The 27,579-nt window shown below is 39.1% G+C and overlaps 2 protein-coding genes across 5 annotated transcripts in view; both read right to left on the minus strand.

Annotated features, from left to right (window-relative positions):
* Window positions 1–4,772, minus strand: part of DOK7 (docking protein 7) — a 67,097-nt gene extending 62,325 nt beyond the window's left edge. Inside the window, exons 1-3 of one of the 4 annotated variants that reach the window (XM_085223553.1) lie at window positions 3,907–4,772; window positions 3,717–3,762; window positions 1,318–1,563 (exon numbers count right to left, since the gene is read on the minus strand). In XM_085223553.1, the coding sequence (XP_085079679.1) occupies window positions 1,318–1,563; window positions 3,717–3,762; window positions 3,907–3,960 (346 nt within the window). In that variant the 5' untranslated portion in view covers window positions 3,961–4,772. Of the gene's footprint in view, window positions 1–1,317; window positions 1,564–3,716 lie in introns of all 4 variants that reach the window. The other 3 variants (XM_085223551.1, XM_085223552.1, XM_085223550.1) reach the window with 3 other exon arrangements.
* Window positions 4,773–7,352: 2,580 nt separating this feature from the next.
* HGFAC (HGF activator) overlaps window positions 7,353–27,579 on the minus strand; it is a 39,274-nt gene continuing 19,047 nt past the window's right edge. The window contains exons 8-14 of the mRNA XM_019615003.3: window positions 18,139–18,313; window positions 15,965–16,050; window positions 15,044–15,284; window positions 12,571–12,710; window positions 10,322–10,462; window positions 9,165–9,313; window positions 7,353–7,935 (exon numbers count right to left, since the gene is read on the minus strand). Coding sequence (XP_019470548.2) covers window positions 7,765–7,935; window positions 9,165–9,313; window positions 10,322–10,462; window positions 12,571–12,710; window positions 15,044–15,284; window positions 15,965–16,050; window positions 18,139–18,313 — 1,103 coding nt within the window. The 3' untranslated portion in view covers window positions 7,353–7,764. The remainder of the gene's footprint in view (window positions 7,936–9,164; window positions 9,314–10,321; window positions 10,463–12,570; window positions 12,711–15,043; window positions 15,285–15,964; window positions 16,051–18,138; window positions 18,314–27,579) is intronic.

Raw genomic sequence — 27,579 nt, forward strand, 5'->3', positions numbered from 1 at the left:
TTCAGCACCCAGCCATGTTACTTCCAATGCACACAAAGGCATCCTTACTAGTCTTTAAGAAAGAAAGACCAGTCACCAACTCCAGTTTATATAGTAGCCTCCTCTTTTTTCTTTCTATCTACTCAGGCTAGATTCTATTGTTCCCTTACACTTAATTTCTTCACCTCCACCTGCACACCCCCCTCATCTGTCTCTGATCCAGAGCTACCTTCATCTCATAGACTCTATTCCTACCTTATTCATAGCTTTAATAAATTCCTCACTTCCTTTGAATTCCCTCCTACCACAACCGTAACTCTCACATTCAGATGAAGACCAAACATTCTCTTTATCCCAGCACTGAATCAATGCAAGATCATGAAAATCAGACCAACTCTGTCAAATTCAAATTCTCCTCCAGCTGTCATACATTTGTCCTAATTTGTCCTAAAGGACAAACCTATGCTGTAGAGAGATCCCAATACTAGTAAAGAAACAGAAGTGGAACACAAAACAGCCACACTGTCAGAGCGTATTCACTACTCCCTCTACATCTGCCTATGTTGTTCAGGGATCCCCTCTAACCTTTGCCCTTGTGCAAGGCTGATAGCTCCAAGTAATAAATCTGTGTCTCCATCCCTTTACCGCTACATTTTATAGTGTAAAATTCTCAGACCATCTTTGCATGTATATACTGAAAAGTAATGAGTCCACAGCTACAACAGATGGCAAAGCATATGTAACAAATGATTATGATAGCTAATGTGTCTTCCACACACCTACCCTCCTTCCCTAGTTATAACTAAACAGACATAAAAGCTACTATGGATTTTCAACATTATCACTCCTTCTTCATCACTATATACCTCACTAACCAAGAAAACAAAAATAAGATGTATGAGTAGATAACTGAAAAGACTTTATCTATTGTTATATTTTATTGAGAGATGTCTCTTCCTGAAAGGGGACACCAGCAACAATGTGAATTATCAAGTGCAACACCTGCTATGCTAATATACAGCTAACAAAATTGGAATCGAACAAGCCAGCTTCTAACCTGGGATCTACTTCTCTTAATTCAGGCTGTTTCTGAATCCTGTCATCCAAATCCCCAAGTAAATTGCATTACCAGAAGAACTAAGATCACTTTGCTTTATAGCTACACACTTTCAGTGGTTAAGTCAAAAACAAAGTAGTCTCGTTACTCATATGAGTGAGCCTCTTCCCTAGCTATACTTTTTAATTTGCATTTTAGTTATGGCTTTCTTTGATTTTTTCCTATCAAGGAGAAAAAAAAAAAAATAGGAAAAAAAGGGAGTATGAGAAGACAAAGGTTACCTTCCCCCAAACTGTAGCGGATTCGTACATCCCACGCATACATTGTTTCCTTGTTCTCAAATCCTAGCATCACAACTTGAGAAAGACAGATGATTGCAAGAGTGTGATTCAAGCCCTCATAGGACAGCCCAGGATCCAAGCCACAGATGTCTTCTAAGGTCACGCTGCTTCTCTCCTTGTGCCCTTTCGCTCGTTCAGATTTATCCTTGTACACCAGCATGAGCAAACAGTCTAAAAGAAGCAAAACTGTCAGAGATGATGAGGCAGAACAGAACACAACACGTTTGTACCAAAGCAAAGTACTAAGAAAAGTGCTAAGTACTAAGAAAAGACAACTGCAGGGTCAGTCTGATCAAGCCAATACTAGAACGCAGCCTCCTTCCCCCACCCAACCAGGTAGGCTGCAGTCCATGTTCAGAAAGCAGACATGTTTCAACAGTCATCTGTGGGATCAGAAATACGAAGGCAAGAAAAAAGTCTTCCCGATTACATTGCAAAAATACAATGATTTTTTGTATTGTCTCCCAAGTTTAGAAGGAACTGACTCATTAATTTTGAGCATTAGAAGCTGGAGTACGATAGCTACCCACATTACAAGTGCTAAGGACCGAGAGGCTATTGTCATCTTTATTTCCATGAGAACATACTGAACCACAAACGAAATTCTTACAGTAGTTCACAGATTACTCAACTACTAAATGGTGAGCAGACTGCCTGCACTGCCAGACATTGTGTCAGCTCAGGTTTCCTAGTGAAATGTTACACAGTAGCCATGCTCAATAATCATTATGTGCCACACCTCTATTTATTATTATTATCTTTAAACATGTCATCTTTTGTTTTTAGCCCCTTCCTGGACATGTTTACTATAAAGTAAATAAGCAAATAAGTAACTCAACCATCACGGTGCTCTAGGAAAAGCATGTTTCAAACAAAAAACAAAGGGAGCATGCCTTTTCCACCTTTTGCATATAATAACAAGAGCATTCATTTTCACCCAGATTCCCTTCCTACCGCACAGCACTGGGTTATAACCTGAACTAATGGTACACAGCAAAGCTGCAACATCCGCAGCTGCAGCTGACCTGCGTGCCACCAGGAGGAAGCCCCTGTGCACCATTTCATGAATGTTGGGGTGTGGTGCTTCAGCCCTGGCAAGGTGCCCTGCAGCGCTCAGCTGGGCAACAGCCTGGCAAAGCTCCAAAGAGGTGAAAAATGACTGAAAGACCCAATGCCTGCTAGCCAATGCTCTACATGCCCTCCCAATTGTTTTCTTGCACCTGTTAGCAAAAACAGCTGCCTCTATGATTCTGCTGTGCAGTTGTGTATCTGAAGAAAGAACTGCTATGGCATACAGACCAAGTGAAGCAAATCTTGGGGGAGGGGAGTTTCTGGTAGATCTGACTAATTTTGATAGAATGAAAACAGCATTTTTGAGGAATAACATCATCAGTAAGTTTTCTTTTAGAACTCCCCCATCTTTCCCCTTTACATTTGGTTACAAATCCAGGCCCGTATTGGCATGTCTGGATGTCGACTTTTACAATCTAGAGTTGCCCATTCATGGAGAGAAGTTGAACAAATGCAGTAACTAAAATACCAACATTTAACTGTAACAACCCAGTACCAAAGAGTTGGTCTAAAGAGCAAGAAACATTTGCTCTGTCATCTAGAAAGGGCTCTGTAATGGGTTCAGAAGCAATGCAGATCCACGTTTGGACAATAAGCAACAATTTGCCCTGGAAATAAATACTTCTGGGGCCGAATGGTTTTCCCGCTTAAAAAATAATAATAATAATAAAAAAAAAAATTGGGAAACATGAAGCCTACTTTTCCCTCTCCAACATTAAAACATCAACTCTTCATAACATTTTCAGTTCTCCCTTGCAAACCGTGGAACTGAAGTTTTTAATTCAAGATGACATCTTATTTTTAAATTGAAACACTTTATGTCAAAACACAGAACAAAAATAACTACAGAGCTCACAATGGCAGCCTTTCACAGCCACCAATCACCCTGAAGAAGTAATTTCTAAAGCAAGCGTTTTAAACGGGAACTAAACTCTCGGCGTTCGTTACGGATCTCCTTCGATATCCTCTTTCTATTTCTGGCCGCCTGGCTCTCTGCCAGCTGAGCCCAGAAAGAAAATAAATATATATTTATATTTATTATTATTTATTTTAAAGAAGAGCAACGACGGTTCGTGGAAACCTCCAGCCGAAGGGTCTCCCCCTGCAGCAGCGCACCCGACGGGGTGCCCCGTAAAGAGCTTTTCTCCCTTTCCCCGTGCCCCGCACCCTTCGGCGGGCGGAGGAGAGGCCCTCGGCCGCCGGCCTCCGTCCCTTTCCTCCCCTTCACTCCCAGGCACGGGGTCCCCTCCGCCCCGTTCCGTTCTTACCTGCCACCGGGGAGGGCTTGCGCAGCACCAGCCACCTACTCTTCCACTGCAACGAGAGGCAAAAGGACAGGGTTAGCCAGGGCCGGGCAGACAGGGCTCTATTCCTCTCGCGAGGAGGGGGCGACGGTCGGAGACCCCCGGCCCGTGCCTGCCGCGTAGCCGAACCGAAAGGGCGCAGGCTAGCTCGGACCTTTTTTCCATCTCTCAACTTGACGTGACCCTCCACCACCACGGAATCCGTCATCTTCAGTCATGATTCCGGACAGCTGCGCCCGGCTCGCTGCTCCCTCCCCGCGCTCTGGCCGAGGGGTCACTTTCAAAATAGCTTTAGTAGGTCCCCGCTGAGGCACCGCGAGCGCGGCGGGCGAGCGGCCAGCGCTGCCCGGCCCTCCCGGCGCCCCCCGCCCCGCCGTGCAGGGGCCGGGCCGGCTCTGACTGAGGGGTTGTTAGAAAGCCCCCCGCTGTTTCTGTATTAGTGTATTTTATTGCTTTGTAGAGTTTGTGCTTGTTTTTATTTTATCGCTTCTTCGGGGTTTAACTACAGGCAGGTGCGAAGCGGAGCACCCACAGCCCGACGAGGGCCGCCTCCGCCGATCTGCTCCGGCCGCGACCCCTGGAGGCGCCGAGCTTTGCGGGCAGCCGGGCTCCTCCAGCGCCCGGGGCCGGAGCGAAAGCCCGGAGCGGATCACCGCTGCCCGACGGCCAGAATTCATGGAGTCACGCAATGGTCTGACTTGCAAGGGTCTTAAAGCCCATCCGTCCTCATCCTCTGCCGTGGGCTGGGTCCCCCCACCAGCTCAGGCTGCCCAGAGCCCACCCGACCCGGCCTCGAGCACCTCCAGGAATGGAGTGCCTACAGCTCTCTGGGCAGCCTGTGCCGTGCCCGACCACCCTCTGAGTAAAGAATTTCTTCCTAAATTTCCCATCTTTTAGTTTAAAGCCACCCTTGCTTGTCCTGTCGCTGTCAGAGCATGTACAAACTCTGTTTCCCTCCTGTTTATGAACTCCCTTCAAGTACTGGAAGACCACAGCAAAGTCTCCCTTGCTGGATCCTTGCCTTCTCCACTCCTCTTTCAAAGTATGATTACCTCTTCCCTTGGCTCTCAAAGTCATACCCCACCTCTAATAAAAACACTTCTTTTTTTTTTTTTCCTTTGCAATGCAACTGCCATGAGATAACAGCCCACTTACCCCTAACGAAGCTGCTACAATTAATAGAATGTGTTAATTATGTCTTTAAATTCATTTCAATGAGAAATGGACTAATTAGAGTCCATTATTCTAAAAATACTCCTATTGCGTCTTATTTGATGCTAATTAGCCCTCCAGCTTTTTTTTCTTTTTTTTTCCCAACAGCAGCACAGCACATTTTTCTTTCAATAGCACAATAGAAGAGTTTTTTTAGATGTTTGCTTTTATTTCTTCTCTTTGAATCGGTCAGTTTGCATGGAATAACCTGTAATTTAATAAAACCATCCTTAAGTGTGTGTCGTAATGAATTGGGGACGTGATTATTCAACTGGTTTTGCATTCTAATCCTATTTCAAGTTAAATGCTAGGGAAAAACATCAAAGAAACTTTCCTGGTAAATTTTAACTCTATTTCATTTTAACACAAGCGATGAACACTCAAATAGAGCTGGACAGAATAGGGGAAATATTTCCACTGGGAAATGCTCGAGAGAAAGACAGGAGGTGCTGGAGTGCCCGTAAGGATGTGACCAGTGTTCCCAGAGTTGTGAGAGCTAAGGCACAGATCTTTTACTAACCCTGGGCGTTTGCTTGCCACCCCAGTCTGAGACTGTGGATTTAATGCAGTGCTATTCAACATAGCAGAGCATCAGATCATGACATCACCATCAAATCAATGCAATGCCAAAAAAAGAGGAAGAAGGAAAGAAGGAAAGAAGGAAAGAAGGAAAGAAGGAAAGAAGGAAAGAAGGAAAGAAGGAAAGAAGGAAAGAAGGAAAGAAGAAGGGAAGGAGGGAAGGAGGGAAGGAGGGAAAGAGGGAAAGAGGGAAGGAGGGAAGGAGGGAAGGAGGGAAGGAAAGGCACAGATTCAGTGTAGTGAATTCAAGTATGACAATTCAATGAAGATTTATCATTTAAGCTAGTAAGTGCAGGAAATAGAAAGTTTGCAAGTGAAACAGTCTATGTGCTTTTAAGAATTATAAATTACTGATTATACTAACTTTGCTACATACTTCTAGAAACAGCGTGCATTTTGAAAACAAGAGAGTTAAAAATCTCTGCACAAATTGTTCGAAACACCATTCTATACCTTTCTTACTGAACAGCCACCATCTTTATAGCAAGAGAAGATAGAGAATACATACGACACAAAATTACCAGATTAAAATCTTGAGTAGTGTGGATGGATATCAATTTAAAAGTGAAAACAGAAAGTCACAGAACAGGCATAGATGTTCAAAACAGCATAAACTTTGTGTTGGAATCTCTTCCAAATGAATCACTTCCAAACAAAAGTAAATAGTTCCTTCAAGCTGATTTAGTACTTGTCCTTCATCAGTAGGTACAGTTAGTCTTGTTAAACAGTCACATTCATTTCACAACGTTAAGCAAGCCAGACTCATACTGCAAATGGTCAGAAAGGCAAACTCAGACGATAATAGTCTTCAGACTGTTTTGGAATCAGGAACCCGGGACTTTCATCTTAGTGTTCACAGTATTTACAACTGAGAATCTTATCCATGCTTTGTGACTCAGGTTTTATTTTTTCCACTCATACACCTGTCTATGGGAAATTTTGCATGACACTTGTATGAAACTGGGAGGACCACCAGCTGAAAGTGATTCTTCTGCAGAGCTTTTGAGGTGCTTCTTGGCACAGAGAAGCACTGCTTCTTTTACTACCAGCTCTCAACTTATAAAAGCCTACACAACCATTCAAAGGTATAGTTGTAACTACATACAGAACACAGTAAGAGAGAGAGGGTCTATGTGCAGGGTCACCAACCAGCAGACCAGGCTGCCCAGAGCCACATCCAGCCTGGCCTTGAATGCCTCCAGGCATGGGGCATCCACAACCTCCTTGGGCAACCTGTTCCAGTGTGTCACCACCCTCTGTGTGAAAAGCTTCCTCCTAATATCTGACCTAAACCTCTCCTGTCTCGGTTTAAAACCATTCCCCCTTGTCCTATCACTATCCACCCTTGTAAACAGCCATTTCTCCTCCTGTTTATAGGCTCCCTTCAAGTACTGGAAGACCACAGTGAGGTCTCCCCGGAGCCTTCTCTTCTCCAAGCTAAAACAATCCCAGTTCTCTCAACCTTTCTTTATAGGAGAGGTGCTCCAGCCCTCTGATCATCTTAATGGCCTTACTGTGTTGAACAATATTATCTATCAACTTTAACATTTTTTCAGCAATAAGCTTTGTGCTTTCAGCAGGTGTTGCATTAACTTTGCTGGAAAATTGCACATCAAGTTAAGCAGAGCTCTGAAGCACATTTCTATCTCTATTGCAACATAAAAATATGCTTGCATGTTTTGAATCAAACCCTAAATTCTCTGTTTTCTTCCCAGAAGTAGTTTACTGTAGCTGGCTGAGGAGCCTATATTACTCTGCTGACATCTTTCAGCCTGAACTTTAACGAAACGACTTCTGAAGCAAAGATAATTTTCTTTTTGGCTTCGTCCTTTTTATTTTGTTAACGTCTGAAAATACAAGGGCAACATTGTTACAGGTTGTTTTAGGGGATGACAACTCCGCCAGAAACTTCTAAATACTTATTGTCATGTAATCCACCAAAAGACAAACAGTTGTAGATGTCAGTACACTTAATCTTGACATGTTAGCTTTATTAAGACAAATAAAGACAGTCTCACATGTTGAGCTATCCACAGCTCTAAAACTGCAGCTCAGAGTTACTGATATCAGAGGGATGAGGGCTATTTTTAGTGGTCTGGTTTGGAATTTCTAAGAATTACCACAATAATTTTCATACTAACTTATAATAAAATAGTTATGTCACTTTAATGAAACTGAAAGGCTCCTGGACCCTACTTGAAATGATATCATAGTTAAATGTTCAGCTAGTTTTTCGAGGGGCTATCCTCTCATTAATCCAATTTACATAGTTTGTTACTCTTGTATATACTCCAGGCTTGTTGACTCTGCCACAGCCATCTCCCCAGCTGATGACTCCATAAAGGTAAGAGATTTCATTATTCTCACAGGCCAGAGGTCCACCAGAATCTCCCTGCATTAAAAGTGAGGAAAGATTATTTAATTTGACAGAAAATCATTGGGGAAAAAAAAATGTAAGTAGAGTAAATCAATGTTTAAATGTAAGTAGAAAGAAATTTTTTCCTGTTTTAAAGAGAAAATTATTTTCAGAGCAAAGTTGGAAGGAAAATTGTGTTGCCTTTATAAGATCTCAGTGATAAATGAAGTTTTGCACCTGAGATTAATTTACTCTCTCAGAACCTTGCTTATGTCTGCACATCTCATCTCAGTGACTGTAACTTTGGTATCAATGCACTGTTGTTTCTCAGACTATGCAGCTCTCTTCTGACCATTTGTTTTTGTTTTTTTTTTTTTCATCCCTCCATTTTCTTCTTTCTCTTTGAACATGTTAATGATCTCTATAGCAGTTCCAGTAAGCAGTATACATGATATTCTTTGCTTCACAGACTGTCATTGCCAAGTATCAGCTATGTGCTGCCTGTTGCTAAAAATTATCCTAACAGAGCATAACCCCATCAAAATGAATTGAAGATAAAATCTGAAGGTTTATCTAAGAAATAACCTGAACCTTAGTTTCACACACGTCTCATTTGTCACACAGGAACTCCATACCCTTTATTCAAGGGCCACGGTGTAACATAACTCAAAAAGAGACAAAATATAGTAAGAATTTGAAGTTCTTCCATTAAGAATGGAAGTCATGAAACTTTTTCTATTGGACTGTTACCCTACACCTTTAAAACCTATCTATTGTAATAACCTCAAATCTTTTCTCCTCCAAATCCACCACTATTCCCCACCTCCTATACAAGTATTCTTATTTCCTCTTATAGAGAGGCAGCAGCTTGATGGTTTGGCTTATCTGCCAGCTGGCCAGCAAGTCCCTGCCATCACAGTACCATCTCACCCAGCCAGCAGCTCAGGCAGCTTCCCTCTATTGTGTAGCGTTGGCTTTTATGAAGGTAAGAGAAATATAACACCCTGAAGGGTTGTTGTTGTTGTTGGGTTGGTTTTTTTGTTTTTTTTGTTTTGTTTTGTTTTGGTCCTTTGTAAAATTTAATTGACATTAACAGGTTAAAAAAAATAACATAGGAACAAATAGTGCAGTCACATAAATGCTTTTTTTTTTTTTTGAAACTTTCTTTTCTTTAGGATGACTGTAATGTCAAAAGTGAGCACTGTAACATTTCTTCTAATTATACACATTTATATTCCTTGTCTAGAGATGACTCACAACATTACCTGACAAGCATCAGATTTGCTGTCAAAGTAGCCAGCACAGAACATATTCTCACTGATTTCTGTTCCATAAATTTCAGGGCTTCTGCACTTCTCCTCAGGAATAATTGGAATCAGTGTTTCTTGCAGTACATCTGAATAACCAGTTATATCTTTAAAAAATTCCCAGAGAGAAAAAAAGTAATTTTAAAAAAATGCAAATAGCATAACATGGAAACTCAACACAAGATAGATACAACATATAAACAAACAACGCATGTCATGTTATGGATCTCTTCAAAAGATAGCAATTGTTCTTAGTGATCAGATCATTCTCTAATTCTGCAGTCAGAGTCCACATCTACTAGAATAGCAGAATTTCATGCCCAAGCATCAATTCACTTTGGGTTTTCTCCTTTCCCAGGGTTCTGGGAACACTTTGTCAGCACTCTTGTCATTTCCTCTTTCCTGGCGTGATTTTAAATCATAAATTTATTAAAGGCTGTAGAAAATCTTTTTGTCTTTAAATCACACAGTTAGATTAGTACAACCTTTGCTCATACTGAGTTTCTAATGAATATGAGGAGGCCGGGTCCCCCCCATCCTTCCCCTATCTATATAAATCTCTGCTATCTCCTCACCAAGGCAGCATGACCATATCTCACAATCCTGAAATTCCTTATCTCAAAGGATGAGAAAAAGATGAAGCATTTCCTTCTTGCCTTTCTTAAACTGAATGTAAGCACTTCCTAGCCCAAAGCCCCTCCAGCCTTTTCCAGTAGACACTTTCAAGGTTTCCTGCATGGTGAAGCTAAAGATTGCCTCCATCACAGACCACTAAACTGACTGTGTTTGGTTTGCAGTCTTTATATCTACCTTGAGAAACGTGGAGTAGGAATCACTTAACAGTTCTTGGCACCTACAGCTAAGCTACTTGCTCCAGGCTCCACTCACTCCCCTAATTTCTTGTTCACGTGAACCACTCACTGAATTTCAGGGACTATAAGGAAGGCTTGGGATGACTATTTCAGATGTAAATGATACACAAATCCAAAGGTAGGTAATCCAATCAGAAGTCCCTTGGAGAATATTTTACTACCAGCTGTGCAACATATCCTTGAGCATTTTGCTTAGTTTTCATCAATGTTTTCCACAAATATCACCTCTGTCATTTCACTTACTTTCATGCTTATGCCCCCATCCAGAAATCTGACACTTGAACTGATCGGGGAAAACGGTGTTACTTTCTGGCAGGCAGATGGGCTGAACAAACTGGGACTTGACAGCACAGCGTTGGCCATTCTTCTTCAGCTTAATCAAGGCTGCAGAATAGAAAATACAGTAGGAATAAAGTGCCTGTTCCCTTTTTTTTATAGGATTGGCAGCAGTGGGTCTCAGATACAACTTTAATTATCCCCTAAGCCTCTCTTAATTAAGATATTTCAATCAAAGACAGACAGACTCATCTCAACAGCACCTGATTTCACATTAAATTGAATGCTGAAATATTCACCTACTCCTCTTGTGGGAATATTTATTTTATGCTGCGCTCACTGAGCAGATTTTTCTTCAGTGCTTTTGTAGAGAAGGGGGAAGACAGAAAATACATGTCTCCTCCCACCCTAAAGTTAAATAACAGTGACATATCCACAACTTTCAGCTGAAGTAAGTGGGATGTGCAAGCACTCGCTGCTTCTGAAAGTCTGGCCACCTGCCTAATTCCATTTTGACTTTCAAAAAATTAATTACTGCAAGAGCTGATGTATTTCATGCTCTTTGTTATCACTGAGTTCAGCAAAATTCAAATTTTGGAAAACTAAGGACTAGAAAATTAGGCTATTTCAAAACCAAGCTTCTGAAAGCTGCTGAGAATTACACAGCCTACACAACTTTTTCTCTCTCCTCATGAGGCTGAAAACAGCATAAATACGAAGCTGTGCAGCACTGTGAGTTCAACAGTGAAAGTGGATGCCAAAAGTAGCAGAAACTTTGCTTTTCCTGTAGCAAAACTTTCATGATGAGCCATAAACTGAGGTTGTGTTTGGTGTAACAAGGGCAGCGTACTGGGTTTGAGCACACCACTCAAAGAGAATAGAGCTGAGGTACTGTGGCTATACCTATTTAAATTTCATATCACAGCTTTCAGAAGCTGCAGGTTTATCCCTGGATATTCTCATTTCTCTACAGACTACTACTTTTGGCTTTTGTGGAATACATAACAGTATCTCACAGGCCAAGAAGCCCACAAAGATTGCTCCAATATTAAGCAGCTTGTCTTCCTCACCTTCCTCTTCTCCACCACCATTTCTGCCTGTATCTAAATCCCCCATACTTTCCATCAAATATTCATGTAGTAACTTGTTTACTTACAAAATGCATTTTCAGCACCAAATAAGTCTGCTGCTGCATCAACAGAAATCACTGGTAACACCGAGTGTGCCCACAAGACTTTCCCCCAAGTTTCTGCCTGCTTGTTTGTTTGCAGTGGGGCACATCTTAGGAACTCCTTCTCCAGATGACCCTAAATTTGGACACTGCACACGTGATGCATGCCAAATTTCAGAGTAATCCAAAAAAATTTGGAAACCCCAAAGTATAAACTGTGATTTACACCAGGATATTTCAGAGCTGAGCAATGCCCCACAAGTTCATCTTTTGGTACGCTCTGACAGAGTTCCCACTGACACTGAATCCCACTGAATCTAAATGCTTTTTGCTACACAGTGGAAAATATTCACCATCTGGGAGCAAAAAAGCCAGTACATTCCTGACCTAAGTTATCCCTGATGCCAGACTATTAAATAGTTTCATAGACAAAGTGCTCACACAGCTTCATGCCCCAGGGAGATATGCCAACTTCCATAAAAGCAGATTAGAAAGTAATAAGCAAGTTTCTCTTCCACTGTCATTCTGAGTAATATTATAAGGTCAATCAGAAGGGCATTTAACTTTTGACTGCTAAGACAGCTGATTTTCAAATTTCTCTCCTTAGTGTAAAGAATGATTCTTAGTAACATTGATTTTTCAGAGCAGATAGGGCTATTATATTCATCTAGTCAGATGCTCTATACAATACAGACAATAAAATTTTACCAAGTAATTCCTGCATCAAGCCCACAGTTTCTGGTATGGTTGAAATAAAATGCATAATCACATGAAGACTTGAAGTGATGATGAATCTGCCATACGTCAAGGTAAATTGCTCCGAAGGCTAATTACCATAATTATTTAAAATTTGCAATTTATTTCTTATCTGAATTTGTCTAGCTTTCAGATGCTCTTATTTCCCTGCTAGAGATAAGAACCCTCTGTTCTCAAAAGGTTCTCTCTTAATGTCTATTATTTTTCTCCTAAGAAAGCAGTTTTCAACACATGAGCTAAACTTGGAAGTCAGCTAAACAGGAAATAAAATTACAAGAAAAATACTCACCAATATCATGTTCAGTAGGTCTGAACACTGAATACTGAGGATATAAGATGTATTTCTCTATTTCAAATGTTTGTGTTACATCGGTTGTTCTATTAAAGAAGTGCTGACCAAGAACAACTTTAATAGAGGATTTTTGAGGACTGTAATACAAAAGAGAGAACAAACAATTCTATATTTAGAAACACAAATGAAAACCAGCTTCCAATGGCCATGTACCATGAACTGTTAATAAATTCAGATTGCCAGCATGCCCATTATTCACCCTCTCATAATGCCTTGACCTGTCTCCCAGTCTTCTACTGTGGGCTAGGAGAAAGCTGACTAAAGTTATAGTGAGTTCCATGCTCTATGGGCCATTGTTAACCTAGTTAAAGGCTGTTCCTTCTTGACAGAATCACACCCACAGAATCACCAAATCATTGGGTTAAAAGAGACACTAAAGATCATCTAGTTCCAATCCCCAGCCATGGGCAGGGACATTTCCTATTAGATCAGGTTGCCCCAGGCCTCATCCAGCCTGGCCTTGAATACTTCCAGGGATGGGACATTGGCAGCTTTGCTGGGCAGCTGTACCAGTGTCTCACAACCCTCATATTGAACAATTTCTTTTGAATATCTAATCTTTTAGTTAAAAACCATTACCCCTTGTCTTATCACTACACTCCTTGATAAAAAGTCCCTCTCCAGATGTCCTGTAGGCCCTTTTTAGGTTCTGGAAGGACACTATGAGGTCTCTCTGGATCCAGACTCTCCTCCAGTGTGAACAATCCCAGTTCAGCCTGTCCTCATAAGAGAAGACAGAGTTGGAAAGAAAGGGAAACATGGGAATAATCAGGAAGAGTTTAGAAAGACAATAACTTCTCTAGCTTTGAAAGCAGTAGAATTAAAATTTCATTTTTGCTTTAAAACCCAACTTGATTTGCACTCACCTAAGTCTACAATCAGTTGAGCTACTGAGCACCCTTAACATGGAAGAGCTCAGATGTGTAGTTATCCTGTGCAGGAGCAAAGGAACCTATCATGCATCATGCACAGATCCAGAGTGGTCAGTACCATTACAAAGTTTCCCCAGCTGTGATCCTGTGCATCACTGATGGCCATCAGATATCAGAGCGAATTCTGCTCTGATACTGAGCACAAAGCAATAATAAACAGCAGTGTACATGCTGGAGAGATAGTCTGACTAACTGAAGCACAGAGAATAGGCAGTAATAATTACTATGTGCATGGTTAAAAAACCTTAAAGTCTACTTTTTTGAAGCTGGAAAGCAAGAAAAAATATATATATATATATATTCTTCAATCAATATGCAAGGCCAGGATTTTCTCAACACCCTTGTGGAAGTAAACTAGTCTCTTCGAAAATCAGATTTTGAGAACATGAAACAGAGTGGAAGCTCATTTCCCAGGATAGTATTTTAAAAAGATTTTAAAAGCACTAAATAGTTTCATTGTGACATTCAGATGATTCATTGAGGAGAAGAAATAAAAAGGGAGAGGCTGCAAAACAGGAAAAGAAAAAAAGCTACCAAGTAAGCTCCACAAGGATCTATTGTCGCCTAGTGGAAAGCAGTTGAAATTGTGGCTAACTTAGAAGTACTAAACATACAGAACAGTGCAAATTACAATGCAGTCATTATGGAAAATCTGTATGTAACAAACCACCAGCTGGAAGTGGGTGGAAATGTCCTGAATAGCTGCCAAAGTTAGTAGCTATTTCACAACATTTGAAAAACAAATGCGTTGTGGCTCGAGCTCCAAATGCTTCAGTACAGCATTCACAGCAGTATTATTAGGTCTACAAGCTATCAGCGTATGCATTCTGGCATGAGGTTTGCTGTTTCTCTTGGCTCCTTTACTATGCAAAGGAACAATTTGTATGAAATGATGTAATATTTTTACCATCTACATGATCAAACTGAAATCAGAAAAAGTGTTCAGCATTTGTGGAAAATTAAGTATTTAGAATAAAGTAAGGCCATCCTATTGACAATAATTTCCCTGGTGACCTGCAGCTGGAGGCCAAAAAAAAAAATTTTTTTTTTAAATCACCACTTGACTCCTTCAACCTTTTTGAACAAAAACATAGCAGTGAACGTAGTCATCTCTGTTACACCTCAAAGCAGACACACTTGCAAAAAGGCAGCTGAGAAAAGAAACACTTAATGACTCTCTGCAGATACCTGCACATGCAAGCTCTCGTTCCATGTCCTGACATTCTGACACCCAGCACACCTTACTCCTTTTGTTGGCCCATTTAGCATCTTTGAGTCTCCTTAAGTAAAACTGGGCTATATGCCATTTGTAAGCTCATGTGCTGCACTCAGATTACCAGCAACATCATTTGAAAAATTCACCATTTTGTAATCTCACCTTCCTTCTTGCTTGTTTCAATTCAGGTTTGTTGTGACTCACAAGAACACAGTGCCAGAGAGGAGGGGACCTACTGTCACACCTGTGGCTGTGAGTTTACCTGTTAGCAAAGCAGTGTGCTGCTGACACAACCCAGCAAGTCTGAATAAGAGTCCCAGCGCAGAAACTCTCTCCAATATATATAGCTGCTGTCCAGGGATGAGATCCAGGCAAAGATGAAGATCCTCCAATAATCCTAGGTCTCACAAAACTTCTTTTTTTGTGCCTTCTCCCACATGGCCTTCTGGGAACTGCAAAAGTGTCAATATCTTCCAGAACTGGTGGCCTCCTTTCCCTGCTTGCTAAGATATAAAGGTAAATGGCATCAGACTGCACATCATATGTTTCTTAGGAACATGTCATCGTGTTTGGATTCTGGACTGAGCTTGGCCATTCCAGCAGCAACGACTAGTATGCTTGTGCTAATGTCATCAATCAAACGTACTAGAACCATAAATGGAGAATAGAAGGACCATATGATTGACTTTTCAAATTAAAGCTCTATTCTAAGGGCCAGCTTTAATACAAACAACAGTTTAATATTAATTCAGAGGAGGAACACTATCTTTAGTTTTCAGACTTGCATACTGTGTCATATGACTCCAGTCCTCTATTTGCTCACAGGGGCCACTCATCTCCTGAGCCTGCTTCACAATTTGTTAAAAAGCATTATTTATTTCTGATGCCTTTCACGCTTCAGCAGAAATTCTGTTCATATTGGAATGACTGTAGTGGAAAGCAGTAGTATGACACTGCTGATATACAATATTGCATGACAAAAATCACCAGTCATATCACAACTCCAAAAAAAAAAAAAAAGCAAAATAAGCTTATTGCCACTTGATTTACTGTGAACACTAAAACATTCAGTATTCCTGGGAACAGTAGAACATTCAAAACAATACAGTGAAAACTTTTTCTAGTGTCAATAAATCTTTCTTCATTAATTCATACGATGGATTTTAGCAGTCCTTTAACATACCACAGGACGTAATGTTACAGTATTCCCAAGACAAACTGTTGTCCTTCATGATGTAACACCACGGCTTCTCATCTTCATCTGGATTTCTAATGAATTCATGGGAGAATAAATTAAATGCATTAATGATACTGTTATCCCAAGCTTCCCAGATGTTCTCTGTTTTTTCCTATTGCACTATGCAGAAAAGAAGACTGATAGGATTGTTAGGTTTGGAGCCATCTAAGAAAGCACTGAAGAAACTGCTAGCATCTAAATGGGTGAGTAACTTCTTAGTAGGGATCTTTATGCTTAAAGCTAGCAAAAAAATGAAGCTCATTAGGACCTAAAATGCAGAAACATGACTAAATATCTGTAGAGTTTTCCTGCAAGTATTCAGATGCATGAGCATGTTCACTCGGTTTAAATACAGTGCTTCAACAGATATCAGCTGAGCTATTTTCAGGACTGAATCCCATGGGAGAGATTCCTCTGTTAGATTATTTTTTTTTTAAGTGAGGAAATTCCACCACGGGTAGATTCATAGAAAATCCATACCAAGAATAGATAGCAAAAACTAATTTGAGGTACTCAAGTCCATATTCCCTGGAGACAGTCTGAGGAAATGATAGACTAGTTCAAGAAAATATTACATTCCTCAAAAGGCAATATCAGAATCAATTGAGTCTTTTATTACTCTGATATTAGACGACTTTGGTATTGATCCCATTAGGATTTCTCCATGGTACAGCAGAATTGCCTTTATTTGTGCTGCACAAGTAACCCAAAATTTGACCAGTTTAGTCCTCCAAGAGTATAAAACTTTGAAGGCTCAGAAAGATCTTGAGTAGGCCAATAAAAATAGACAAGATAATTCAGGACTTTGGATAAACAGTAATTCTGATTCCAGTTGGATTTATCAAAAGTATTATCTGTTATTTTAAGATTCTTCAATATATATTTTTTTTAATCTGACTGCTATTCAAAAAGATTAAAGCACTTTCAAATTTTCAGAACTAAAGAAGCAACATGGGTTGAGTCATATTCCACCGACAATGTTTCTAAATTAGACTATTTGAAGAAGATATCTGAAAGATTATATAGTGCAGCAGAGATATCCCCAGAAATTATAACAAGCTGACAAAAAAGTGAAAAGCTTTTTTCTCAGCTTTACAGAACATTAACACATCAGCTCCTATACCATTTTATTATTTGCATTTGAAATCTGCAAGTGAATACTGTGCTTAAATGATGCAAATTGAAGGGATCAGGATTTATCAAAGCACAAAATACATGCCCAATAAATTGCCATGGTGTACAGGGACACCATACATTTCATACTTAAGTGTTTGAATCCATACCAAGCCTTTGAAAGCAAGCCAACTTGGATTTGGCAGGGGGAGGAGAGGGAATAGTAATAGTTTGTTTTTGATAGAGAAGAAGAGCTGCTTTGAGCATGCATGCATGCTTCTTATCAACAAACAACTTCACAGTAGTTAATGGAGAAGTACCTAAGATTCTCAGCTTTAGGATGGCCTCTACTAGAAACATTTATTCTATTTACGGATATCCTTTGACCTCATAAAGAACTCAGAGACAAGGGGAACATAAAGTGACAGGAGAAAGCCATAAAAAGTTCCATTAAAACTGAACACAAAACTTGAGCAGGAACATAGTTTATAATACATGTGATTTGATCAAAGTTGAAATGCCAACGTTATATTTTGCAGCCATTTTTCTTTGAAAGAAATTTGACATCCCAGCTCAGGATTACTGAAACATGGTGGTTTTGATTTTTTCCACTCTTAAAAGATTTTCTTTTATATAAAAAATTCCACAATATATAATCTGAAATAAATGCATTACACAAATTAAGTGGTTAACATCTTTCTCCTTTTGGATAGTCATTTTTGAGCAATTTATTTTTTTTTTTTTTAAGGTCTCATTCAAAAAACCCAGGAAAAAAAGGATTTTCCAATGTTAAATTGTACCTAAGCTTCTTGTCACAACCACATGTTGATCCATACCGCCTACCAGATCTTGTCTTCTGGAAACTTTGACCCCCTGTGTCAGGCCGCTAAGCCAGCCCAGATTTTCCAAGGCTGCTTTGATATTCCTGCCCCTTCTCTCTTCCACATCTGCTCCCACAATATATCCATCCACCTTTTGTTTTATAGTCACAGGGCAAAGTTCCTCACCTGCAGTAAGAGAAGGGCCCCAAGCCTAACTGTACTGCTTTCTCAACGCTGTCAACATGAAGCTCCCGGTAGAGTAAGTCTGAATTCCACGGCAAGCAGCTATGTCCAGAAATGGTCGTCTTGGCAGTACCTCTGTACTCGGTGCCATTGCCACGATAGCAGTGATGATTAGGAACTGTAGAGGAGTGGATTTTGTGCTAATTATCTGTTAAATACTTGTTTTGCAGCTGAGGTGATGAGAGGCAGTGGACCCAGCCCCGTAGTACCTTTTACCTTTCAAAATAGTTTGTGTTTTTTTCAAATGAGGACTTTCAGCTTTAAAAAGCAGTTAAAACTTCTAAAACTGGTTTTGCATGTACATAAAAAACTATTACACAGGCAGAGAATTAGACCTAACATTTTTGTTGCATATGGAGGATTTTAGTCAGAAATCTGCAGCAAAGTAAGCAATATGGCTGAGAATAATCTTGCCTAATTTTAGAAACACCTGAGCTCATCAATGCAGACTCCCATTTTAGTCAATTAAGAGAGACAGGCATTGCTAGCATCAAACTGATTTAGCCCGTTTGAGGTGACTTTTTTCAAGGTGAAGATGAATCTTGACATGTACTCTTGACTATGTTGACTGAATCTCATTTGGCAATAAAGTCAGCAAGCTCAGAAGGCTGCCTGTGTTGCAAACGAGTGAAAACAATCCTGTCCTGCCAGCAAATGCTTAAAAGGACTGATTTTGGAAAATACTTCTCTTTATGGCCTCATACATATACATATAGATATACTTACCTTACCCTTATGTATGCGTATATATACATAGATACATATTGCAAACATCAGTTTTTCAAAAATCAAACAAGTAGGTTGAATTTTCATATTCAAACTCCATTTCTTTGTCACCTGCACACAGGATATTTCTTCAGATAGGTCTGACATACTCAGCTGCCAAGATCTATCAACAGCACATACCAGTGTTCTGGATGAAAAGCATATGGAGATGCATTTCTATACAAATAGCTATAGTGAGCAGAAAGTCTACACCTCAAAACATGGCTCAGAGTACTGCAAAGGAAATACAAAACCATCTAATGTACAAAGAGGATTAATCGTGACCAAGCCTTAGAAGGTTTCTTATCCCAGCCACGCCGGTATGACTTATTCTTGACATCTGCAAGACTGGTGGAATCTTCTGAGCTTATAAGCAAACTGAAATATATAGCATCATGGTATTGCTTGAGTGTTGAAAAACACGCTGTGAGGATAATCAATCACAGCACACAACGTGGACAGCCATTATCAAATATCTGTTATTTTGACAAAACCTGGTGACATGTGAACCAGAGCATACAAGCAGCACTGAAATGATGAACTGCAACAGGGAACTTCTGATGTCAATCATCCATACAAGTCATCAGTAAGCAACAGCCCTCAAAACCACAAGCAAGCATGTGGCATAAATATGGGAGCTGGGGGTCAAAAAGTTTGATGTAAGAATTTAACATGAGTTAGCAGAGAAATATGTAGTTCACAAAATCGGCTTTCTATCTGGGCCTGGCAGACACACACCAGAGATAGTGAGAGTGCAATTCCTCCTCCCTACCACTCCTTAAATTAAAGAACTTTTATTTCAATAACTGAGAATATTACATTAAATCAGATAAATATTTTAACAACCACAATCTCCGATCTCACAGAATAGATTTTGTTTTCCATTTGTATTGCTAGCAATAGTAACCATTTCTTGGCAACCCTGGCATTTATTTTCTGGGCAAGATGCGAGTTAAGCTGCTTTGTTTGCCTGAAACTGTCATGAAAATGCCACTATCATGCTGCACACAAAATTCTTTCACTTATCTAGGGAAATGCCAGGTGCTTTTTATTTGTAGTGTATTCATTAGATTCAGAAATGATTTAGTGTTGCCTGCTTTTATGAGGATGAAACAAGATTCTGTTTCACTGCAGAACTATGGCCATATTCTGCAACACTGATGGTTTGGACATCTTGCAGATGGTGTTTACAAGTTGTGCTCAACCTTGTCAGGCTAAAAATCCAATGCACCTCTGTTTTTGTATATCTGCCAGTCACTGCTAAAGCTGCTAAAAGATTATAATTAGAAGAATTTGGCCCCTTTCTAAATCATCATCATTTTCTTCTCCTATAAGTTTGCATTACATATTGCACTTGTTGTGAGAAACAGTATTATCTCTTAATCTGTTTTTTTGTTTGTTTTTTGTTTTCTAAGAGGTATTTTTGCACAAAAGTAAACTAACTTAATCTCACATCTTGTGGAGGAGCATCTTGGTTAGCAAAGTTGTTGTTTCCTCACTTTACTGGCTTGTATTACTACTGTAGCAACCTCATCACGGCTATTAAAGAGCATCTCATGAAGAATATAAGGCCAGCAAGAAACATACCCAAAGTCTAATACGTGTTTTCTATAATTCAGGAAAAACAACTCTCAAAAAATAATCTCAGGAACTACAGCAGTCCTACAGATCTTTTTCTTCTTCCCTTTTTTTTTTTTTTTTCCCCCTCCTTTAACCATTGCAGCACTGAAAAATCTCCTTTTCCTCTCTCACAAGCAGTGTGAAGGTGGCCTGCTTCCAGCACTTCTTAATGGATTGCTCTGACTGGAAATTGTTCACTCTGAATTCTTTATAGTTTCCTCAACTCCTCATAACTCTGAAACACATTTTTTTTATGTGGAAGTAAGGAACTGAGGGCATAACATATGTATTTTTCTTGTTGATTCACTTCCTGTGGTACTGCCAATTAGCAATTAGAGTAGAAATGGCCTGAAGCTTCAGGTCAAACTTTGCTTCAGCGAAAGCATGGATCCTTCTTACACTGCAGACCTGTGTCACTGTCAGCACTGTTTGTTTCTTTTCTGAAAATCATTGAAATTTGAAAACAATTTCCAGTTCTGTTTTATTCTGAAAATCCAAGAGATGCAAGTAACTCACTTAAAACGTTCACGTTGTGTTCTGACGGCCTATTTTATCAGCATGTCACACCAATTCTTTTCTTTTAAATTTTCCAGTAAAAAGCAGTTTCAGGTCTTAAAATTAAAAGCAACCTGAAATAGCATTTATTCAGCAAGTTCTAATTGGTCACTTCCTGAAAATATTTTAGAAGGCCTTTTTGTCAACAGATGTTGACAGGCTCTATGGTTACATACCTGAACATTTCTATGTTTCTTTTGGAAGTCTTTCTGTAGAAAACAATGCAACTTACAGATGTTTTTCCCAAATATCTCATCAGAAATTTCCCTAATGTCTTTGAGATTCATCTGTATTTTCTTTTCAGATTTTGCCTATACTGTTACATTCTGTTAGCATTCTTTTCTCTGATGGCCCTAATCCTTGAGCAGAATAGTTTTAAGTAACCATTTCATTCACTAATGCTTTTTTAATTTTTTATTCCTGACAAACCCATAAGGCTTTTATTAAATACAATGTTAGATGAGTTTCTTTCTCTGTACTGCTCTGTATTAGCTTGTGACAGAAAGGGAGAGGGGTAAGAGGACAAAGACAAAGACCCCCCTCTCTGCTTGAACTTGCTCTTACAAGATGTCTTCCTCAGTGTCTCAATTATCAATTATCCAGATGGAAAAGATCTTCAGAAAATTAGAACCAAAAATTAACCTTGGTGGAATTAAGAGACCATCTTATATCCAGAGCCTTCCTGGAGTATATGCCCACTTCTGTTTCAGTGCAAAATGTATGTTCTGAGCAGGTCAGAACAAGGTCTTCATCTCTCACTAAATAGCAGATTGTTCACATGAGAGAGTATTGATACCTATCTGCAGCCTTCTAATGTGTCTATCACTTTATATTTCAGTTTCACATTTCATCCATTAGCAACAATGATAAATAAGAATGAACAATGAAGTTTTATGTTTCTGCATGCATCTCAGACTCATTGGCTGCCTGCAGAAATCCCTGTCTTTCCTTGATCTGCCTAGGAGTTCCCATATGTCCTGTCCTGGTTAGCTGTGAGCTTCCAGGATAAATACAAACATGACACAAAGGCATCTTCAGAATCCATAGACTCTCTTACAGACTTCCTCACTTCACTGCATGAAAAAACCCTCAGCTGTTTTGAGAGCAGAAAGGCAGACATTGCCACATGAAGTGAAGCAAACACCATGCTGGACCGTCCCTGGCTTGTAGCAAACTGCTTCCCATTGCCATGTACTAATCCCTCTCTCTGAAAGTGAGAACAGCAGCACCTACTCCCACTTTTGGATCTTGCTAATTAATGAATATAAACAGAAATGTAAGGAAGTGATATTTCTACATAGCTATATTTCCATATAATTCTGTCATATATCTAGATCTCAATATTTCTATTTTGGGCTTATGATTTAATACAATAGCAGATAATACATATAACACATTTGTAACAAATAATTGGTTCATATTATGTGCTGTTTTCCCACCTCCAGCCTGACAGCACATAATAGTGAAATATAACCCCAATGAAACTGTGGCTTGATTACGAAACACACATAACATCTTTAAGCCAAAAACAGTGAAAAAATATGAGAAAATTGGCAGCCCTTTGTAATGAATTAAATATAATAGAAACTCACCGTGTAAAAAAAGAATGGTTTTAGGGCTGGAAAAACAGGGTGATTTATATGGCATAGAAGACCTTTTGAAGTTGCATCCTAACTTAAGGATTGCACACATCATTTGCTGCTGCTGGACTTATTATCTAAAATATTTTTCTTTCAACAAATTTTTGTAATCTTGCATTTGCAAATACTCCAGATCAACTGAGACAAAACAGAAGAGCTGATTTGTTTCTCTTTTATAAAACTTGATTTACAAATCTACCTTCTGAGTAAGCTGAGTCTTTTTAAATAGATGTTTAAATTCAGAAATCTATAAACTCCGAAACAGAAAAAGAACCAAACTTTCTGGCCAGTGGGAGCAGTTGCTCATTAGAGAGCCAGTAATGAGAGGAGGATCTCTGAAGCGCCTGAAAATCCAAGTGTGGCCTGGTGAGAGAAAGTAGGCAATGGGAGAGGGAAAGGCTGCAAAGGAGATTTCTTCAGTAATTTTTAGCTTCCGAGCTGTACCACAAGCTCAATGAATCTTTCCCTAAGCAGCCTCCCTAATTGACAGTTATATAGCATAACACATTACTTGGATCAGAGGGTGTCAGTCCTCTCACATTTTCAAGAGGACGTGCCCCCTGTAAAACACAATTAACCGATACCACTGTGCTGTCCTCAGTAAATAAAAAATGAGATTAAAAGCACAATAACATCCTTAAATTAATCATCGTCCAATAACTAATGCCACTGCCAAGTCAGAGACCTTATAATGAAAGTAATTATCAGCTGCTAACGTTGATCGTATTAGTTTATACTAAAGTTGAAAACAAAGACTTGTCATCTAAAAAGGCACCAACGGAGGCACAAAGAAGGTAACACAGACACTTCAGTGCCCACAAACATCTTGGGAGAAAAAAAATCATCCACTGTATTTCTTTATAAAAATGAAGATCTCCAACATATTCCTGTCTGATTGGAGAAATTTCTGCCTATTGTCTGATATTCACTTTATAGTAATCATAATCATTTTTCCTATACAGTGAAACAGTATAGCTTGTTAGCTTTCTCCTCTCTAGCCCAGATTTGCAGTGTTCAGTGCAAATGACTAATCCACAACCTCCATGCAAATGGTGCTCCTTTATTTGCTTAATATTTTTCTCTATACCAGCCAAGCTCTTTATTAAAACTCCTAACTGTGAAGAAGCCTAGGACATCAGAGTAGCCTCTGTATCACAGTTCACATCTGCCATCTCCATAAATGATGCCTTACAGTTACCATTCTCTGAAGCCACTTTTGTCTCTACTCTTCTGTTCACCATCTGCTATGTATCTTAGTGTAGTGAAACAGAGGAGAATTCTCAGTTGATGATACCATGTTCATGCACTTCATCATCTTTCAGTTCTTCCTACTATTTGCCATTTCACATCTTAGCCTACTAAGCATAGTTTTTCTCCATTAAAATGTCTCTAGCTGCTTTTTCAAAATCTGATGAAAATCCAACTCACCTTTACTATTTCTGCAACAGTGCCCTAGGCTTCCTCTTCATTACCCTTGTCTTAGTAAATCTAGCATTAAATTTGTGCAATTTCTTGGGGGCCCATAATACTTTGCCACTGCAAACTACCTAGTCACCTCTCCAAACAACATTGAACCATATAAAAAAGTAATGAAATAATTATCTACTATTCTCCTTGCCCACAACTGTAGAGGAATAGTAACCTTATTTTTTTCTGTCCTAGTTTTATTACTAATCGCTCTGCTCCATACATGCAAACAGCAAACAGCTCCAGCATCATGTGGAAAGCCCCCTCAGCCATTAGTATCAGACCTACTGATTCAACTTCAGTGGGCCATCAACTGATTGAATATTTGCTTATCCTTGTCAGCCAAATGACTTTATTATTATATTTCACCCTTTTATTTTTATCCTTCAAGATTCTAGAAAATAAAAAATTAAACACTAATCTGAAAGCATTCTGGTAGATTATAGAACACCATTGGTAAACAAAAAAGCAAAAAGACTTCATTATCACTGTTTTCTCAGAAGAAAAGATTTAGAAGTTTTCCTCCAGCACCAAGAGCTACATTTCCTTTACAAATGTACCTTTTTTAGCAGAAATCTGCAAACACACTATTTCAGTAAAATAACCACTAAGAGGGTGGGATTGCTGTCTTTTTTTTTTTTGACTCCTTTTATTGCCTCACTCCCCCAGTTACTCAAAGATGTGGCCGAGAGTTCTTCCTGTATATAATTATATACTCATCTATCCTGTCATCTTACTTCTCTAAAATTCTTCAACCTATTTCTGACATAAAACAACACATCTCCTTATATAACCATAAAACTTCCACAATTAGCAGTGCAACTCATACTTTCTTTAAAGCTATGTTGTCTCTCTAATTCCACTACCTACAAACCAAAAGAGAAAAAAGGACTGGAAAACATAAGGGTTTTTCTTAAATTTTAAGAATTTCACATTTCATTGTGCCCAAACTACTAGCAAAACACTATTGCTACCTAAACCTTAATCCAAAAAGCCTCGAGTAAGGCTCTACAGACCTCTCAATTAAAAAATAAATAAATAAATAAATAAATAACAACCCATAAAGTAGTTGTGGATGTCCCATCTTTGAAGGTGCTCAAGGCCAGGTTGGATGGGTCCTGGGCAAGCAGATCTGGTGGGTGACCACCAGCCCATGGCAGGAAGTTGGAACTGGATAATCTTTGAGGCCCCTTCCAACCTAAGCCATTCTACAATTCTATGCAATGATTCTACTTTTAAACCTGGTGCAACTTACAACCATGGTGACACAAACCTAAATGGGCTTTCCATGGCTCTGTTTTTTACTACATCTTTTGTTTAAGCATGAAAAGCACAAAAATCAACCACAACTCACCTATTACCCAGCTACCTAAATTTTGTAAGTAGCTCCACAAGAACCTGAATTATTGCTAAGTCCTAATACAACAAAAAACAGAAATAAACTCCAGCTAGCAAAAATACTGTATCACCCAATGAGTACAGCAATTCTGCACCCAAAAAAAAAAAATAGTTAAAGGCTGAAAAACCACTGAAATTTGTAGTGCAAAACCCCCCTTAATTACCCACATAGGATTCCAAGTTATTTCTCTGGTCAGCAATGGCACAACAAAGATATCTGTAAGTGTTTTAGGAAAAGGTTTGGCAGCTAGTTGAAGAGAACAAAAATATGCCACTAACATGCTTGCCAATAAATAAAGAATAAACTTAAAAATGCAAATGAGACTCCCAAATTAACTAACAACCCACACCCAAAAACAATACCAAAGCACTAACTCAGTGTTAAGGAGAATGAACTACTTTTACCCTAGAAATGAAGCAATATATACATGTTACCATTTATCCTTCAGCTAAGGCCTGCATATTCATAGTGTGAATACAATAGCAGGTTTTCGATCATTAAAACCCAGAGTCACCAATCCCTTAAACAAAACAAAAAAACCTCTTTCCCTCACCATCCAACTCTGACTAACATTTCAGGCTAGAAGGAGCTCTGCACAACCTGATGTAGCTGCAGTGTTCCTATTCACTGCAGGGGAGTTGGACTAGGTGGCCTTTAAATGCCTCTTCCAAATCAAGTGATTCTATAAATGCAAAATATAAATGGTTAATGTGTCCTCTGGCAAAATAGCTGCACATAAGCTGTGTTCCTCTCTGTATTCAGGCAACATTTCTACTGCAGCTCCTGTCTGTTCAAAGAAACTTGAAATATCAAAGTAATTTTACAATTACTTCATCACAACTGTTTATCATGAGTTATTGACTCCAACAAAGCTAAACATTTCTGAAGTTAAACTTTCCCACTCAAATGTTCACAGTTCCCTCTCCACTCTCTTCACCAGTTTGGACCACCAACAAAATATCACCCTCACAAGCCTCTGAGTTTTCACTTCTTATCACTGCCAAAGTGGCTGACTGAACCCTATCTGTTACCGTCTCGGTACAATAAGATCACAACTGCTACACATGTTTGGATAATTAATTACATATTTTCACTTAAAACTTGGATTCAGGCTCTCTCATCAAGAGCTCTGACTCCAAAGTGAACACAGCTACTCTCTTAATACAATTTTTTTTTTCCTGAAAATTTACAAGTGCATTTTTTAGTGCAATTATTACGAATCGAGCTTAATTAAAAACGGACACTTTCATAAATTAAAACAGCATCTGTGTGGGGAGGGACTTTCGGTGAAATATCTAATTTCCTTTCCTGAAATCATATGCATAAACTGCACTAGAGCAGTTTTTAAATGGCATGTCTTTCTTTAGTACTCAATATTTCTTCTTTAACGGCTGGAAAATACAGTATTATTACAAAAAATAGAAATCTATATTAAAACCTGTCTTTTGTATATAGATCTCCTTTGTTATACACATCCTCTATGTTACATTTTTCACCTCCCATTTTGTTTTATTTATTTATTTTTCAAAGGCATCTCATAATGTGCCAGCAACTGCATGATCATTGTTAAGAATAGCTTGTCCATACTTATAATGACTGTTTGCAAGGAAGTTATAAGAGCAGTGAATAACGTCTTTGAGCCCCAACAAGGACCCCTTCATCTGAAAAAAAGAGACAAATAATGGACAGATAAATAGGTACCTGCAAAATCATAGAAGTTACAATTAATCTTTGTTACTCACAGTACAAAGGGGATAGAAATAAAACTACCAGGGAGTAGGTTTTAATCTAACAATAGAAAATACTGTTTTTCTTCATATCTATTTAAATTTTGGAACTTCTTGTCACGGCATGAAGCTCTACAGAATTCAGATAAATTCAATAGAAGATAAGTAAATGCCTCATTGGGGCCTTCCAGTACTTGAAGGGAGCTTATAA

This window comes from Meleagris gallopavo, chromosome 4 (genome assembly GCF_905368555.1).
Source record: "Meleagris gallopavo chromosome 4, MGAL_WU_HG_1.1, whole genome shotgun sequence".
NCBI lineage: Eukaryota > Metazoa > Chordata > Aves > Galliformes > Phasianidae > Meleagris > Meleagris gallopavo.